General features: G+C 39.6%; 1 protein-coding gene across 1 annotated transcript; it reads right to left on the bottom strand.

Annotated features, from left to right (window-relative positions):
• Window positions 1-701: 701 nt before the first annotated feature.
• Window positions 702-16481, bottom strand: LOC123503282 (long-chain specific acyl-CoA dehydrogenase, mitochondrial-like). Its single transcript, XM_045252919.1, has 9 exons — window positions 16302-16481; window positions 14395-14550; window positions 13807-13944; window positions 12284-12448; window positions 6561-6792; window positions 4618-4719; window positions 4060-4173; window positions 2980-3107; window positions 702-1722 (listed from the first exon to the last, which is right to left on the bottom strand). The coding sequence occupies exons 1-9, from the start codon at window positions 16406-16408 to the stop codon at window positions 1548-1550; spliced, it is 1317 nt and encodes a 438-aa protein (XP_045108854.1). The 5' UTR covers window positions 16409-16481; the 3' UTR covers window positions 702-1547.
• Between the last annotated feature and the right edge of the window lie 2902 nt (window positions 16482-19383).

Here is a 19383-nt window from a genome sequence, read left to right as displayed (position 1 = left end):
CATACTTCACATCTGTATAGGAACTAATAGAAGTAATACCATTAATTGCAATTTCTTTTACCACAATTTCCATTTTCCTATACATGTGAAGAGACTTCATTGAAAGCAGCACATAAATAAAGATAATATGTATGAGACAATAAGGCAGTCTGATTTTGTTTCTTGATTGTTGGAAATATGGAAGTTCTCCAGTGGAACATTAAACAACCAGTCATATTCACTCTTTAGCTGCCTTGCATGACATGTAAAAAATACTGCAACTCTTTCTGTATCTTTGTGTAACAGAGAATACTAAAATTTGGTATCACTAAGAAAAATAAAACAATCCTTATGGTTACTTCTGGCAAAAGTCTCAATGATAGTCCTATTTTTTTTTTCTTTTATGACAATGAAGCCACACTTACAATATAATATTATAATGATGAAGAGCACATCTTATATTCCCACACAGCATTGGGTATCTTCTGTTGTAACACTGCCATGTACTGAAGGACACTGTCAGGACGTTGGCCAGCATTTTGAAACACTATATCCTTGGGAGTGTTTTCTTATTGGGGATGCAAACTATTTATTGAACTATCACTAAATTCACGAAAATAACCTCAGAAAATCCAATAATTTTCACTAGACCCTGTCAAAACTTTCTTTCATTCATGCTCTTTGATGTAAATAAAGAGGCAAATTAAGAAAGAAAACCATCATTAAATAACTTTCACTGTAATGAGACCAATTCTGCATTCCACAACTCTTGGTAACATCATTCTAAACAAATACTTTGAAAGATTTATATCAATTTGCATTGTGCTGTTACATTTCTTAAGTTCATAGATTACAAAAATATTTCCAGTGAAGAAAACACTGTAACTATGTTATATCATCAACACTTCTCAGACTGCATTCATACTATTACTAGGAGAGAATCAACCAAATGAATTTTACAAATCACCCATATTTACACAGCTGTACAATTTTAAATAAAATATTTCTCATACAATATTAGATTACTTGCATTGCTTTATGACACACTGCATAACCTTTGAGATGCTGATGCAGAGCACAGCACCTAAAGCAGGTCAATCATGTGTTGCCATTAGATCCTGGGATGACTTCCAGCAGCAAGAGTGCAGGCAGAGAAGATCAGAGTAGGGTAGGTGACAAAAGGATGAAAACAAGATAGATAGATACATAAGATAATAAAAAGAAAAAACAAAAGAAAGGAAAATTTGTATAATAGGAACTTTAAACAAGGATCCAAATACAAAGTTCAATGATAAAGAGCACGAAAACTTGTGAGTTAGAATAGAAGGACTTCAAGGTAAAAGTCATGAAATTATTACACACAGGGAGAAGTAAATCATAAATCAAGAGTGCAAAAAAAGACTACAGTGCATCAGTGTATAAGAATGAACGTAGCAAATATTACAGCAAAATAAGCCACAGTATAATAACAGCAAGTATCAGAAATGTAAACAGAGAAAACATGAATACTGAAAGCCTGCCTCTTGCCATCACCTTCCATCATCCTCATCATCATTGTCACAGAAACACTACCGGAAAATGCAGCGGGCAATGAGCTCCTTCATGATTTCATTGGAGCCGCCATAAATGGTCTGCACCTTGGCGTCCACATAGGCCCTGCTGATGGGGTACTCTGTCATGTAGCCACAACCACCAAACAACTGCACACAATGGCCTGCTACCTTGTTTTGCAGGTCAGACAACCTGCAATGAAGATGGAAGGTTGACTGAGTATGGTGACTACAGTTAATCCAGACTGGTGTATGCCCTGTAGGCTGTACTTGCAAATGTTTTATCTCTTTATCCTAATTACCTTTAAAAGACTCTAGTGTAAGTTATTAGTGTTTTCAGAGATTTTTATTATTCTGGTGATTGTTCAATAAGTGTTCTGCATAATCAATGAAGGAAATATAGAGATAACCAAGCAGAGTATCTCTGTGGCCTCTACTTATGAAAGTTTGAATCACTTAAACACTGGCCAATGACACACAGCAAAACAAATTACTTTAACATATAGTTACACCCATTCCTTGGCATATGGTACAACACAAACACATGATGTAAAAAACAAATCAAATGAACCAAAACTTGTAATCCAGGGAAGACAAAAGACTGAAAGAGATGAGGAGACTGAAGTGATTTGTGCAGAGAGAGATGAGGAGAGACAGACCCACCCAGGAGGAGGAAGAGAGGAAGACCAGAAAGGTTTCATAGATGCACCAAAGGAAGACAAGTGCATAACAAGTGTAACAAAAGATGTATAAAATATCTGAATCTGAATCTATATGACAGTAAGGATTGGAAGGTGGATGCTGAAGATTGACTGACCCAGAAGAAGGAAGAGAGGAAGACCAAAGAGAGTGTTTATTGATGCACTGAAAGAAGACATGAGTACTATAGTCAGTGTAAAGAAATGTAGAGATGGATGATCTGGTGTGACAATCTCTGATGAAAACAGCTGAAGGAAGAGAATGCAATGTACTGTTGACCAAGTCCATTACCCCGGGTGTAACCTTACACAGTGTGCCTTTGGGGGAATCCATGGCACTTCATTCCATCGATCTTCAGTCCCCCCAGGCTAATAATGGATATAATTACCACATTCATTTCTATTTCCCTTCTAGACTGGCTTTGTTGTGTCTCCCAGTATCCTCTCTTCTCTGCGTACTATCCTGTAAATCTTATGCATACACTCAATAACAATTTCTCATCTGATATTTGATTTGCTGCCTTGACATTATTTTTATTGTTTTCATCACTTCCTTCCCTATGACTCTCTCCACTTTCTTCCATTACTTGTCAATTAATTTTCACTCTACTAAATGAAGAAACAAATTGTCTTCTATGTAAAAACTTTCCTAGTTTTAGTCATATATTAGGAAAATCTGATTAACTCCACATTCATTTAGTTCCATCTGTGTTTAAAACAATGAAAAATAACAACTGAAAGGCAAGACTTACCAGTATTTGCACATGGATGCACCCTCATCTCCCAGCTTTTTCATTGAGTGTTCCTCAATACACTGGTCAGTAAATGCCCGACTCACACAAATTTCTGTCTTCAATTCCGCCATTTTGTGTCGAATCGTCTGAAGTAAAATCCAAATTACAATCTCATGTCAATCCCACCCTTCACTTTTACATAAGACGTTATTTCAAATTATGAAAATATTCACTAACTACATAACAGGCTGGCAATCTCACAAGTGGCAGCCCAGGCATAACACCACAAACTCATACACACATCATTCACACTCTTAGCCTCTGTACAGGCAATCCAACTTCAACAACCATCAACTATCATGCAGTGAAGAACTTGAGTACTTTTCACTACTCATCTACCATTATTAACATCAACATAATAATAACCACACTACTCACTGACTAAGCATGAAGAATCTATTAGAGACAAGTAAAACTCTAACAATTATGCTGATAAACATGTTGTCTACTATCCTTCAACATTACTTATCTATTTTTGTTTGCTTTTGTTTTGTAGGTCTTGGTGTGACTCTGACAGGGTGGAGTGGCTATGAGTGTGGCTACTGATCACTCAAGGACCAAAGCACCCTAGTGACAAAGATGCCTCAATCCAAGTAGATACTCATGAGCAAGATTACTGACCACATATAAAGCAAGATTCCAAATTTAGTTGTCTTAAGTGATGGCACTCAAATCATACCTTTTGGGCAGACAAGTTCAAGTGATGGTATTGAAAAGATCTACAGCAAATTGTATCATGTGGTCTTGTTTCTTGGTATAAAATTATGCAAAGGTACATATGTATGTATGTACTGAACTTATGCAAAATATTAGTTCAACAAATAAAGTTCTAGGAGTATTCAAAATCAAGCATAAACATGTCAATATTCAAGATAATGTAAACTAAGAGCACTGAGGAAAATACAGCTGAACATGTAAAGTTATAAATTAAACAAGGCTCCGTACACCTGACAATTCCTGAATATAGTGTATGTGTGTACGACCAATCCATTGAGCTCCATAAAGGAAATAAGGTAAGTGTATGGGACAGTGACTCACCTGTAGGTTGGACAGGGTCTTGCCAAAAGCCTTCCTGTTACGCAAATAGTCTCTCGTCTCCTCCAGCTGCCACTCACAATTAGCACAGGACATGATGCCAATCAGAAGCCGCTCCTGTTGTGGACACACCATCAGTCTTATCACCAATACCTGCTTTCTGTCTAATGCGTCTATGAAAACTGAGATGGTCTGTCAGTCTGAGATAAAAAGATTTGGCCTCTGTTTGGGTCTTATGTACCTTGAATTCTGTTAGGAATACTCCACCTCACACTTGTGGTTCTCTTAACAAGGTATACCAAAGTTTGTCAAACACCACTAACTGGTGCATTTTCTATTTTTAAATCTTTCCACTTTTTTTCTGGAGAATAATAGCTGTCAGTTTCCATCTCCTACAAATATACTGCATACCTTACTTTGTATGTTTTGTTTAATTTCAAAAGAACAATATATATAAAAAGAAAAAAGCAGCCAGAAAGAAATATATAAACTGAGCTAACCAAATGAGAGAACACAAATGAATATAGGTTCCTGGTATTTCCTGGTCCTACAGAAACATACCTGAGGCAATTCCCTCATTAGGTAGTAAAAGCCCTGGTTAGGCTTCCCTAGCAGGGCTGAGGGAGGCAGACGCACATCCTCAAAGAATAATTCAGCTGTGTCCTGTAGAAAAAATTATGTTAGCCCTCCATCATAACACATCGTTTTGCCTTCCTGCACCTAATAGGACTAGCTAATTCTACCAGACGAGGATGAACCTCTGATTCCTCTCCATTCACCATCACCATCTTTTGAGTAAAGCACCCAACTGAAAATTTTGAGTTTTCCATTTCCATAACTCCCTCATGTTCTATAGAGAAAAAAGTTGAATCACTGATAGTTGACTCAGTGTTTACATTTCACACAAACATTGCTTAATTGAACATATGTAAGGATCACTTGACTGTGGCAACCCTCCCCTGTCAGAGGTGTTGACTTTAGTACATAAATGAGAACAACAAGCAGACAAATGATTTTTTTTTTTTTTTAATACCATTTGGGGTTTTCACAGGAATTTCCTGGCTAAAGCAGACATCCTATATGAAAGCCCACCCGTTAGGAAACTATTATCCTGGATAAAGAAGCCTATCCTACACACGGACCATGGCCAAAACTCTAACTCGTGTGCTTGAAGACGCCTCAACCCCCAAAGCGTGCCTGGTTCCACTGTACCACAGTGACCCCATTGGATCCTGTTTAGAAATGAACACATTCCACAAGCATTTCAGAACTCAATTTTTCTCATAGTTAATATTTCTTCTTTAATTACAAATCAAGATATAATAAAGATATACAAAATAAGATATACTAAAGGCATTCTTAACCCCTTCGCGCCGGATGTTAAAAAAGCCCGCCTGTATGATATACGGGTGGTAGTGCTGCGCGCCCTAGCGCGGGAAACTCATGCAAGCTTGTCATACTTGTCGTCTTTGTGTATTATGCTGCTATTTTTTAGTTACTATATCGCCTTCGAAGAGGAAAGTGGACGCTTTTCTCGGAGAGAGAGAGAGAGAGAGAGAGAGAGAGAGAGAGAGAGAGAGAGAGAGAGAGAGAGAGAGAGAGAGAGAGAGAGAGAGAGAGAGAGAGAGAGAGAGAGAGAGAGAGTGACATTTGCTAATATTTTAGACACAAGCGGGACGCAAGTAGCTTATCTTCGAGAGGAAGAGGGGAGGAGGGAAGGAGAAGGAGAGAGAGAGAGAGAGAGAGAGAGAGAGAGAGAGAGAGAGAGAGAGAGAGAGAGAGAGAGAGAGAGAGAGAGAGAGAGAGAGAGAGAGAGAGAGAGAGAGAGAGAGAGAGAGAGAGAGAGAGAGATTGTGTGTGTGTGTGTGTGTGTGTGTGTGTGTGTGTGTGTGTGTGTGTGTGTGTGTGTGTGTGTGTGTGTGTGTGTGTGTGTGTGTGTGTGTGTGTGTGTGTGTGTGTGTGTGTGTGTGTGTGTGTGTGTGTGTGTGTGTGTGTGTGTGTGTGTGTGTAGCCACGAATGTTACAAGGCGGGACGCATGTAACTTATCTTTCGAGAGGGAGAGGGGGAGGAGGGAAGGGAGATGGGGAGGGAGGAAAGGGAGAGAGAGAGAGAGAGAGAGAGAGAGAGAGAGAGAGAGAGAGAGAGAGAGAGAGAGAGAGAGAGAGAGAGAGAGAGAGAGAGAGAGAGAGAGAGAGAGAGAGAGAGAGAGAGAGAGAGAGATGGAAACAGTCTATGCCATTGGGGAATTTTAGACACAAGGCGGGACGCATGTAGCTTATCTTTAGTGATTGGTGGAGACAAGGATGGTGGGAGGAGCACTAGGATTTCAAGGACAGCATACGGCATGTATAGTTGGTATCCAACACATTATACGGGACAACTGAACTGAAGAAAGCTCAGAAAAGAAATATGACGCCTACGTAGGCGTCATCGTATATGCTACTGGGGCTTCATGACGCCTACGTAGGCGTCACCGTATTGAAGGGGTTAAAGTGATCTTTACCTGAGCCTTCATGCCCATCTTGTCCAGCTTGCATCCTTTTTTGAAGCCTGGCATGCCCTCCTCCACCAGGAAGAGAGAGATGCCGTGGGCTTTGCTCTTGGCTGAGGGGTCTGTGATGGCCACCACAATTACCACATCACTCATGTAGCCATTGGTGATGTAAATCTTGGAGCCGTTGAGGATCCAGTCATCACCGTCCTGGCGGGCATTGGTGCGGATCCCCTGTAGGTCGCTGTGGAGGAAGACAAAGGTAGGGTTGTGTTTGCTGCAAATCTACTACAAATAAACCACCACATATAAATGACTGACCATAATTGTAAGAAATACAAAAACGGAATAATCAAGCATATTCTTTGAATTTTCTATTACTTTTGCCTCTATATTAATTTCCCAATCTATCCATCTATTTATGCATTGTAGGTGATACCTGATGTACTTCTAGGATATGCAGTAGTGTTGTATAAATGCTATGCACACTTCTATACAGCTCAAGGTACACTGATGTTACATATATCCTCCTACGTATAAACATTTTCACTAATTATTCTTAGAAATCTAATTTAGGTATTTATATTTAGATAATGATTAAAAGATTTCTCGATGATCTTAATTCTTGTCTCTTCCGATTCCAAGTTCTTCAATACATACTACCCATATTCAGTTCTGCTAACTGTTCATTATTCATCATCAGTGAACCTCCTTCTATGAACTTCCTTCTGTGTAAGACAATGGCTACAAAAAGAGCCTGCAGCGAGGCCTCCCACACCCTGGCATCCTCCACCCACTCTGCTGCATTCATAGTTATCTTCTCATTATTTTGACACTATCAATTTGTTCTTGGATTGATAGAAGAAAAAAATGTAGATAGATAGAACAACAAACAAGAAAATCACAGCATGTAAATATAAATAAAGAATAATTGTTGATATAAGGATATACTAAACCTAACTTCCCTCCTTCAACTTAGTACACTTACACTATTACTCTGCCTTTGTTCTGAGTGACTTTCCTTTCACTCAGTTTTCAGGAAAGATTTGTTATTAGAGATAAGATTAACTTTTATACATACAGTCAACTCTCGATTAATGCGAGTTTGAATAACGTGATTTCAATTTAATGCAACTTGATATTTAAGGAGATACGATTAATAATGCAATTTATTCAATTTAACATGGGTTAACTCGACTCAACGACGTCACACACACCCAAGCTGCTTCTGGGGGGAATCATCCAAGACGCTCTCAGCCAGATTCTTATACAATACCTTCCACCTTCATGAGTTGAAGGATACCGTGTGGGAAAAATTGGTACTCTTAAGAGCGAATGCCGATTTCCCATGTGGCACATGTGACGTGCCACGCCACTTCGGTGTGAAAGGTTTCATGTTTCCGGATGTTCATTTTCACTTGGCACGCCATGTGGCTTGCCACATGTCACTTGCCACGTGCGACGTGCCAGCTTGGTGTGAAAGCGGCCTTAGGGAACCTACAGTTACAGTGGGCTATTTTTTCTAACATTTTGTTGCCCTTGGCAGCCTTCCCTCTTGCATGAAAGAAAAGAAAAGAAAAGAAAAGAAAAAGGAAAAAAAAATTCCTCCCTCCCTCCCTCCTCTGCCATTCACCACCATTAGCTGAAAACATGTCTCCATGGTAAGAACACTAAATAAACTTTTGCTGTTATTTTATACATTTTTATGCACTGATCAAGTATATATGTGTATGTAACTGAAAAGACAAAACAAATGTCTCCTGTCTCCTTCTACTTCCTCCACCGTCACTTATCACTGAGGGAGGAACAATGTAAACAAAAACTCTGCTGCAGCAGTGGTGTGGCTTCTCTCTCTCTCTCTCTTACCTACTTAAAACTTCATTTATTCAATAAATAATGTTTACAGGGTCATCAATGAGCTTCTTTGTGATTATTAGAGAGGCCAGTCTTGTACACTCCAGCTGATTGATAGGCGCAAGTAAAGGTGAGGATATGGTAAGCTAACATCCTATGGAATGTACCCCTCTGAGACAAATATACTTTATAAAAAGTAGTTTATCTATTTATATTCTCCTTTGTTATGTTTTCATCATGTTTCTGTAAAATAATTATTATTCATAAACACCTTTTACCTAAAAGCAGGTAAAAAAAAATAGGGGTGCTCTTTTTGGGGAGGCTGGAACAGATTAATGGCATTTCAATGGGAAAAATGTTTTGAGATATGAACTCTTTCACGGCATGAATTAAACTTGTATCTCGAGGTACATACAGGGGATCCTCGCAATTCGACGGGGTTAGGGTGGTTTTTTATCGGTTAAATCAGCGTTTATTCAAATCATGAAGCAATTTTTCCCATGAGATACTTAAGAATTAGGGGCATGATAGGGACCAGCCTCCAGCCTAGACACCCCAAAACATCATTATAACCTCTATAAAACACTAACTTAGACTAAATCAGTAGTATTAAAGGGTTCATTTATATCTAACTTGTTTTATTAAACACATTAGGGTGCTGTACACTACATTTTTGGAAATAAAAACACTTGCAGCGGTCTTGCAGTACTTTTTTTTTTTTTTTTTTTTTTTACTTATACCATGTAGACTTTTCACGGGAATTTATGGGCTAAAGGGGATATTTTTTAGGGTACCTCCTATCTCAAAGTCCACCCACTAGGAAACCGTTGTCCCAAGTGAGGAAGCCCAACCTACACTCGGACTGTGGACAGGATTCGAACCCAAGCACTTGGAGAGCCCTCAGACCCCAAAGCACGCATGGTTTCACTGTACCACGGCGGCCTCCCTGTTCTTTCAAATTGTTGGTACTGTTGACCTAGGGACACCCATTTGCACTGCAACCACACTGTGAGCTGTACCTGCCTCACACTTGCTTATAAGCTCAAGCTTATCTTTGAAAGGCAGGAAATTGTGCTTCTTAGGGCTGGGGCTGGAGGTGACTTTCCGTTGTCTTGAGTCTAGCGTCAATTTTTTGTCAAATTAAGATCTATGGTTTCTAATTAACACATTTATAATAAAATTAATTTTCTTGTTAAATGGAATGATGCTATAATCTCAAATTAATAGAATATTGATAAGTAGATGTAAATATATTTATATGTATATATTTTTTGTCTTAGCCTAACACTGAAAAATAGTTCAGTTGTTTGTTTACACTTGTCTGGGATTGCGACGCTCCAAGGCAGAACTTCCAAGTAGCAACTGGCCAAGATGAGGAGCTCTGTTGTTTATGAGTGGACAAAGCTGTCTGAAGAGTTTCTCATAGAGATCATTAAAGGCCAAAAATAGCAACGAAAAAATACCAACTGCTTGCTGGGGGTGAAGTGGCCGCAATGTTTGTCTACAGTTGACAAACACGACAAAGGCGGAAGCGAGCTTGTGTGTGATAATCTTTAGAAAGTTGACAGAAAAAGTTTAGGGAAAAGAGCCAGTGTTACATCGCCTTAGCGAAGACACAGGGTAGCATTGGTTTACACTTCTGCCTGGCGGGTTTGCGGCGAATTTTGACCGGGTGGGTGGCGCGTGAGATATGAATGTCGAACTGGTGAGCCAGTTACATAGCGGTGAAAAGTAACACCAAGTTCATAATCATAACGAAGCAAATCAACACCATCACCGTTATGGCTTCTGGCTGCAGGTGGAAAAAGACTGAGCTACACAGTCTCCTGCAAACTACAAGTGGTAGATTATGTCATGGAACTTGGCAACAGAGCAGCAGCAGGAAGGGCTTTTTGGCTGCAATCTACAAAAAAAATGGTAAATGTCTGGCGACAGTGAGACACATTTTATTTATGAAGTTATTATGACTGCTCTAATTATGTTGTTGTTATGATTTTTGATTAGTTAAGTTTCCTTTTTTAATGTACTATTTCTTTATTTTTATACTGTTATATGGTATAAAAAACTGGGCAAAAAGTGACAAAAAATTCAAGCTTGGAGGTCCTTGTGTCAATTTGAATTATTACCACAGGTTCTTCACTTTGGTTATCATAATTTTGGCTATCGCACAATAATGGATGCACCAATAATGTGCAACAATGGAGGGTTGTGCTTTTTTTTATGCAAGAGGGAAACTTGACAAAAAAAAAAAATAAATAAATAAATAAATAAATAAAAAGAAAATAAATAAAAGAAAATAAATAAATAAAATAAAAACGACTGCAAGTGCAAGTTCCCTAAAAGAAAGGAGAGGAATTAGCCAGAAAACAGGGAGAAATGTCTTGAAACCTCCCTCTTAAGAGAAATCAAGTTGTAGGAAGATGGAAATACAGATGCAGGCAGGGAGTTCAGAGAAAAGTATGAAAGATTGAGAATACTGGTTAACTCTTGTATATTAGAGAGTTGGACAGAATAGGGATGAGGGGAAGAAGAAAGCCTTGTGCAGCGAGGCCGCAGGAGGAGGAAAGGTATGCAGTTAGCAAGATCAGTAGAGCAGTTAGCATGAAAATAGCGATAAGAGATAGAAAGAGATACAACATTTTGGCGGTGAGAAAGAGGCTGAAGACTGTCAGTCAGAGGAGGGGAGTTGATGAGATGAAAAGCTTTTGATTCCACCCTGTCTAATAAAACTGTGTGAGTGGAACCTCCCCAAAAAAAACATGTGAAGAGTACTCCATACAAGGTTGAATAAGGTTCTTGTACAGAATTAGCAGTTGGAGGGGCTACAAAAACTGGCAGAGACGTTGCAGAACACCTAACTTCGTAGAAGCTGTTTTAGCAAGAGATGATATGTGAAGTTTCCAGTTAAGATTATGAATAAAGGAAAGACTGAGGATATTCAGTGTGGAAGAGGGAGACAGTTGAGTGTCATTGAAGAAGAGGGACAGTTGTCTGAAAGGTTGTGTCGAGTTGATAGATGAAGGAATTGAGATTTTGAGGCATTGAATGCTACTAAGTTTTCTCTGCCCCAATCAGAAATCCTTGAAAGATCAGAAGTTAGGCATTCTGTGGTGTCCCTGCCTGATCTGTTGACTTCCTGAGGGGTTGGTGATCTTTGAAAGGACGTGGAAAGATGTAGGATGGTATCATCAGCATAAGAGTGGATAATCCAAGAAGTTTGGTTAAGGTCATTAATGAGTAACAGAAAGAGAGTGGGTGACAAGACAGAACCCTGAGGAACATCACTATTAATAGATTTAGAAGAACAGTGGCCATCTTGTATGTATATATATGTGTATATATATATATATATATATATATATATATATATATATATATATATATATATATATATATATATATATATATATATATATATATAAGAACACCAACAAAAGGCAACAAAAAGTTGAGTACTAGCCTCTAAAGCAAGGTTGAAAGAATCTTTGGAGAACAAATGTCTTGAAACCTTCCTTTTATCAGAATTCAAGCCAAATGAAGAAGGAAATACATAAGCAGGCAGGGACTTCCAGACTGAGAATACTCAATTCTGAATATGAGGAGAAAATGAGGCTGCAGGAAGAGGGAAGGCAGTAAGCAAGATTAGAAGAGCAACTGGCATGAAAATTGCAGTACTTAACATACTGCACTGATGGGAGAGAGTATTTGACAAGACAAAAAGCTTGTGCTTCCATCCTGTCTAGAAAAGCAATGTGAGTGAAATATCCCCAGATATGTGAAATGTACAGAGCTAGCAGCTAGGAATTGAGAAAACTAGTAGAGATGACTCAGAACTCATAAGTGGATAGATGTTTGTCTCATCACTCAGTGGCATGCCTCACCTGCCAGCGTCTGGCTCTGTCATAGCAATTGCCCCAATCTTGCGGCCAGCAGTCATGTCAGGGATAAACTTCTCAATCTGTTCTGGAGAGCCGTAGTGGGTGATGTACGGCATGACGATCTGGGAGTGCAGTGGGAACCCAGGCCCTGAACAGTTCACATAGGACCTGAAAATTGAGTATTTATGTTACCTATTATCTTGCTTTGGCTGCAGCTCAATACAGGAGAGGAATATCCAGTAACTATAAATACAATTGGTAACATTCATACAAAAAAATTCCACTCCAAAAAGTTATTCCTGAGTCAATGAAGTCTACTACTGACACAAAGATGTTCTATTTTCACAGAGCCCTAGATTTAGGCATAAAAACATTGTACTGTATTTCATCGAGTCCACTTTTACTTTCATTATCATGGCCAGGTATTTCTTGGGATTGCCACCAGCACTACCACTGCCTTTGTACCTCACACCTGACATGTTTGAATGGACACTAGAGAACACATGGATAGAAAAGCTATTTGGATACACATAAAAGTGCTATTGTTTACATCCATTTCCCATGATCGCTGCTGACAATCAGTGGAAATATGAATGATCTTTATGTATTTATTTTTGAGATACCAACGATGTCCATATCTGCAATATTTGACAACTTCAGTGTTTATAAGCAAGCCATCAGGTGTAATCAGACCTGTAATTCAGCTGAAGTTCTATAATGTTGCTAGTTTTCCTGCTGTATGAAGGCTCATCTGTCACTTCAACATATTCTTTTAGATACACATTTACTACCAACACCTCACACTCATTAAACCAATCACATTTTCTTTTGACACAGAAGTGCTAAGTTTCATGCTGGCTACCATACTAATTGACCATATAATCAGTATCAAGATGCCATGTATGCCTACTGGCTACCAGGGTGGCCTTGACAGGGATCCACAGGGCAGCTGCCAATGGTCTCACAAGTCATGGCTTGGAAGCATTGTGATGATCATGACCACAACAAACACAAGTTGTCATGCATGTCCCTTTTTAGCGTGTCAGAGTAACACAAAGAAAGTGACTAGAAGGTACGATAAATTTTGAAGCTGCCCTGGCAAGGAATTATAACCTGAATAGGAAGGCATAGTGTCGTGCCATAGACCACAAACCAAATCCTAAGATAATTTCAAGGCCCTTTGTATCTTTTATCCCTACAAATAACAGGGATTTGTGCCCTGGTTTATATCATTAACAAAACAAAGTACCAGCCAGTAATTCAGTCACATTGGAGCAAAGCTAAAGGTGTAAAATTGCAGTGCTGTATATCCCAAGATAATATTTAGAGATTTCTTATCTCTAGTCACATCAGATAATGGATTCATACTGTGGTTTATATCATCAACAACTTAAAGTACCACTAGACCATAAAATAATTTTTAAGGCTTTTGTATCTCTTGTCACAGCAGATTACAGATTTATGAAGTAGTTTGCATCAGCAACATAAAGAAAGCAGTAAGTCAGTGAGAGTGGAGCAAGCCTTACTGTTCTTCCATGATGATTGCTGCATCCTTGAAGTCTCCGCCAATGCCTCCATGTTCTTCTGGAGTGTCCGTGCCCAGCAGTCCTTGCTCCCCCGCCTTCAGCCAGCACTCCCGGGAGATATTCCCATCCTTCTCCCACCTGAAGGTTTACACTGGGTTAACTCTTATTACCTCTTTGCTACTTTATAACTGGAACCACACATCTCTTGTTCCTAGTATTGTAACTGGAACCACACACTACTTGTTCCTACTCTGGTCACTGGAACCACACACCTCTTGTTTCTAGTATTGTATCTGGAACCACACACCATTTGTTCCTAAGTAACTGGAACCAAATATTTCTTGTTCCTACTCTGGTCATTGGAACCACACACTTCTTGTTCCTACTACTGTTATTGGAACCAAATACTTCTTGTTTCTATTCTGGTCACTGGAACCACACACCTCTTGTTTCTACACTGGTCACTGAAACACACACCTCTTGTTCCTTCTCTGATCACTGTAACATACAGCCTTACAAGAGTACTATGAGATACAGTATTCAAACACCTACAAAGTCTCTGCAAACACACAATGGGTTTCCACTTACTGGTTATGGTATTTCTGCACTTCATCTGTGAAGAACTTTCTGACTGACTTTCGGAAGATGTCGTGGTCTTCATTGAATATTGACCTGACCCCGATGTCCATCATGTTGGGGGCGACCACAGTGGAGGGGCGGTATGCAGGAGCCTCATCATTCCTCCTGGAACCATGGAGAGTGATCATTGGCAGTGAGAGAGAGAGAGAGAGAGAGAGAGAGAGAGAGAGAGAGAGAGAGAGAGAGAGAGAGAGAGAGAGAGAGAGAGAGAGAGAACTAAGCATAGACTGAGCACCTACAGACTATAGCACATGGATCACCAATACAACAAAACCTGCAGCCTGGCAATGTTCTCACACTATTTGTCAACAGGATGGTAACAAGAACACAACACATGGAACTAATGGTGTAGAATGGTATTAAAGGAGTGAATGAAAGTGTTTACGGTGAGTGCATTAAGTGTGTGGCATATATAGATGATAATAACAGCAAGTTTACAGTTACAATCAATGAAACACAACATTATGTAACAATATGGGCATAGAATGATAGTATGAGTGTCAATGAATGTTTACTGTGAGAGTGCATCAAATGTGTACTAAAATCAAAATATATGTTAGAAAAAAAAAATGATAGTATGATGATAGTAATGATGGCAGTGGTGTGAGGAGATGATTATAGTAGTAATAGCAATGATAACAATAATAAAAAGAACAAAACACATGAAGTAAGGGTGTAGAATGATAATAAGGGTGATAATGAGTGTGAACAGTGAGTGCGCATTATATGTATAGTGAGTGGTGTGTGAGTACAGACTAGCACACACACACAGCAGACCACTCCTGCCTCACATGGCCCTGTGGTGAGTGGCAAGCCTCACTCTGGGACAAGGATGACATAATGAATGCTAGTTCTCCTTCCCAAGGTTTCCCTACAGTCCCTACCTGATTCTGTATTTCCATCTTACTATGAACTGAACTCACCGAGGAGGGAGGTTTCAAGACATTTATCCCTTTCATTCAGCTAACTCTCTCAGACCTGCTCAGGGACTGGCACATAAGTGGACATTTTTGTTTAATTATCTTTGTTGCTCTTGGCCAGATATCCCCTTACATCTTACATAAAAGAAAAAAAAAGTGATGAAGGTATGCAGGCCCTTTTGGCTCCTACTTAAGGACTGGACAGAGGAACTTCATTTTTATTTTTATCATCATTATTATTATTATTATTATTTTTATATACCCAGTTGAATTCTATGGAAATAACCCAAGTTTGTGAATTCTGGGACAGTTTATTTCCGGACAGAAATATGGTGCTTATTAAAATCCTGAGCTATACAATGAAAGACTTAGCAAAGCACTGGTGAACTGAATTAACCTAAACCTAACCTTACTTAACTACACTCAACTCTCAGGTAGAAATATTGAGGTTCTTTCAACATGTTCCAATAGTGGAGTGTAAAATAAAGTGGTGATGGTGTGTTGGGAATGTTGTGAGGGGGGAGGGCTGTCCAGGGATGGCGGGGCGAAGGTCGCCGTGCCCTGTGATATGAATGGTGGCCTACTTTTGTGTGACCCTGGCCCCGTGCTGGTGTTCCTGGAGGTGGTGTTTGGGGTAATGCTGAAATAAAACTAGCGTCTTCATCTCAGTTGTGTGTTAAGGAAGGCTTTCACTTTTAGTTCATTAACTTCACAGCTGATCCTTTCCTTATAAGTTCACGGTATAAGTGTTTCATATTATACCAAGAAACGAAAAAAATAAGGCTGTTTTCATGATCTCCAATGCCATGGCCACACAGCGACAGCCACATCAACACCTTAGAACCAGTGCCACACAGGGGAGAGTGCCAAGTGTGCCTCGCCATGCCACCACCCAGAGAAAGTCCTCGTAGCTCTCACTACTGTCCGTATACTCACACTAGGGACGTCCCCAGGGCCCTGATCCCTCCTGCGGTGGTCCTGGTGCCTGGGGGGCCCAGCAGCAGGCGTCTGAGGGGCGTGGCACAGGCGGACACTCGGGCCATGGTGACACAACAACAGGTGACGGAGCACTGGCGCTACTACAGCTGGTGCAGCGGGCGCGGCTGACTGGCCTGCTGCTGCTGCTGCTGCTGCTGATGATGATGATCTACTACCTCACGCCCCTCCAACGGTGATGATCACTTGATCCTCTCACTGATTGATATGTGTAAATGACGTAACACACACAAAGACATAAAACAGGAGAGAAAAAAATCTAGACTTTTCCTGGATATAGGATAAATAAATAAAATTATGAATATGTACCTAGACACATCATTTTCTTGTAATTGTTCTAGATACAAGGAAAAAAAAAGTGTATCTCTGTGTCTTCTCTACCCACCGTCACATGAGTCAGTGACAGTGTCATTATGAAAGAAGTGAGAACATGAGGCTTATGTATATCACAAGGCCAGTCATGGTAATAAGCTGCTGCTGATATTCAGAGATTTGTAGCCATGACTGGGAATGATGTGCTGACTACAAATCCCTAAATCAGTAAGCATAGTACTGATGTACGTACCTACTTATCTTGGAGAGAGAGAGAGAGAGAGAGAGAGAGAGAGAGAGAGAGAGAGAGAGAGAGAGAGAAATAAGGCTAGCCATCTTGAATTTTCATTTTTGTGGATAAAGTGAAGAGACGACAAAAACCAGCTTGAAGTCTTTAAATAAATAAAAATAGTTTAACGAAGATTATATATAGAAAACCCACCACTGATAATCAAGACAAGTGATTACGATAAGTTAAGACACTTAATTAAGAGGATAAGGTGAGCTTTATGAGACAGGCAATAACAGGAGTGGTGTAGGTAGTACAGGTGGAACAAACTTAGTCAATAATAACTTAAGCATGAGCGAGAAAGTCTGATTTAAGAACATCCACAAAAACATGATTTATAGCTCATGACAGTGAAGTTTGCATGACAAGCCGAAGGGCGGAGACTGAGAAAGCCTTGTGTTTGTGCATTATCATTGACGAAGCACGGCGCACAAGCATATCTTTACTATTTGAACGAGAATGCGCAGGAGGGTGGAGGAGGCTTGCTTGGGGCTCGTCCTTCCTTCTAATCTCATGATAAGCGGTGAAGATGCATAAAAATAAAGTGAAAAATAATACAGGAAGAGTTGATAACCTGACTTGATATGTCGTAGTGATGCTTAGTTTTCATTTTCGCTCTTAATGTTTATTCTTAGTAAGTATCATCTAGAATTTACGAAGTTCGAGCCGTCCAAGATCTTTTAAGAGGAGGGAGAGGTTCGGTGGAATGTGGTGGAGCGGAGTAAGGCAGTGGAGGAGTTACTGCGTTTTTCATTTTATCTTATTAATTTATTTCTTTTAGACTGACTAAGAAAAAGAAAGAATAATGAATAAAAAGGCTCACTGAAGATGCCAGTCCCCAGAGTTGAACGAAAATCCAAATTTATGAGAAGTGTATTGATATCTTCCGCTTGCAAGAGTTCAGGTCATAGGTATAAGGGAAATCACGCACATAAGCAGGCAGGGAATATTGTAACTTACAAGTGAAAAGGATGAAAGGTGGCAGAATAAAAAAGAATTTTTTTTTTTTTTTTCACGTTATGGTCTATAGCGTCTATAGGCTAATGAAGATTAAATGCGGGAAGCGCTGTTAAGCTTCCGCCCATTAGTGGCACAGGCGATTTTATTTATAGTGGTACCCATATCAGGGCCCATATCACTACCCAAGCACATCTTTGGTGCAACCACCTAGAACCTGGGTATCATGGTGACATGTAGTAACTTTAAACCACTCGACTAATGGCATAGCTTCAAAACGGTATGTGGTGGGATTCAAACCTACGTGTGGACGTCTGCCCGATCCCATGCTCACCACCTTATCCACTACGTCACCGCCTCCCTAGATAAAGTAGGTATTAAGGTTAAAGGTCAGAATTATTACAGGAGTTCCAGAGTGTAAAGGGCAGAGGCGCCTGCAGAAAGATTTCATAGGGGTGGCCATGGGGGGGGCACTTAAGACCTTGGGGTGGCACTCTAGAATTAAAAAGTCATAATTTCATAATTTCATAATTTGCTCAACCATCGGCTCTCCCTCCCCTCCTGTGCTAATTTTCTTCTTGAAGTAAGAAGAGATGTCTGTTGACTGTCTCTTCATGGTCTGCAAATTACAATAGTAAACCCTCTCTATATCAGACTCTTACATATCGCTGCTTTATTATAGAACGGAAAACAAGTCTTGCAAATAAACGGTAAATTAAAGATCTTTATTGTAGGTAGTACTCTGTGAATGCAGAATGCAGAAAGTACAAAAAGTTAAAGTTTTCTGTTTCCGGTAAGTACTGTATGCCAGGCATACCCTACTTACATACATACATACATTATGCCTTGAGCCACCACCGGGGAACAAAGTTACAATTTTGCCAAATTCAATACATCATATCACCAGAAAAACATAAGCCGCACTATTTATTTATTTATTTTTTTTTGTGTGTGTGTGAACCTATAAGTACTGTCCACTTTATGTCCCTGACACTATAGCGATTCCAATCTAATGATAGCTGACCGTAGCTCCATAAGAATCATTATACTTACAAGTACACCCCAGTGACCCCACCTATTGTGGCATTTTTTTGTCCCTCTCATCAACTAGATTACTTAATTTACTCAACACCATACCTTGAATGGCACACTCAGCTTTATTATTTTCTCGTGGGACATAAATAATGAGTGTCTTTAAGTGAATAATACACTATGCCAGAGGGTGAAAATATATCAGTAAAGATTAATACGATTAATTAACGCTTAAGTTTAATTTTAGTAGGATACACTTATCAGCAAAGCAAAGCATAAGAACGTACTGAAGGCGACGCACAGACGGTGTTTGCTCAACTGATGTGATGTTACATTACCGCGTGTATTGTACGCGTCAGCTGAGCCAGCGCCTCTCTCTCTCTCTCTCTCTCTCTCTCTCTCTCTCTCTCTCTCTCTCTCTACGACTTTTAT

The sequence above is a fragment of the Portunus trituberculatus genome, chromosome 13 (genome assembly GCF_017591435.1).
Source record: "Portunus trituberculatus isolate SZX2019 chromosome 13, ASM1759143v1, whole genome shotgun sequence".
Classification (NCBI taxonomy): Eukaryota; Metazoa; Arthropoda; class Malacostraca; order Decapoda; family Portunidae; genus Portunus; species Portunus trituberculatus.
The sequence above is the reverse complement of the archived record's forward strand: the minus strand, read 5'-3'. Positions and strand labels throughout refer to the sequence as shown.

Coding starts and splice junctions, on each gene's coding strand:
- LOC123503282 (XM_045252919.1), bottom strand. CDS start 16,408: ATGGCCCGAGTGTCCGCCTGTGCCACGCCCCTCAGACGCCTGCTGCTG. Junction 4,720..6,560: donor AGATGGGCATGAAGGCTCAG/GTAAAGATCACT, acceptor TTTTTTCTACAG/GACACAGCTGAATTATTCTT. Junction 3,108..4,059: donor AGACCCTGTCCAACCTACAG/GTGAGTCACTGT, acceptor ATTTTACTTCAG/ACGATTCGACACAAAATGGC.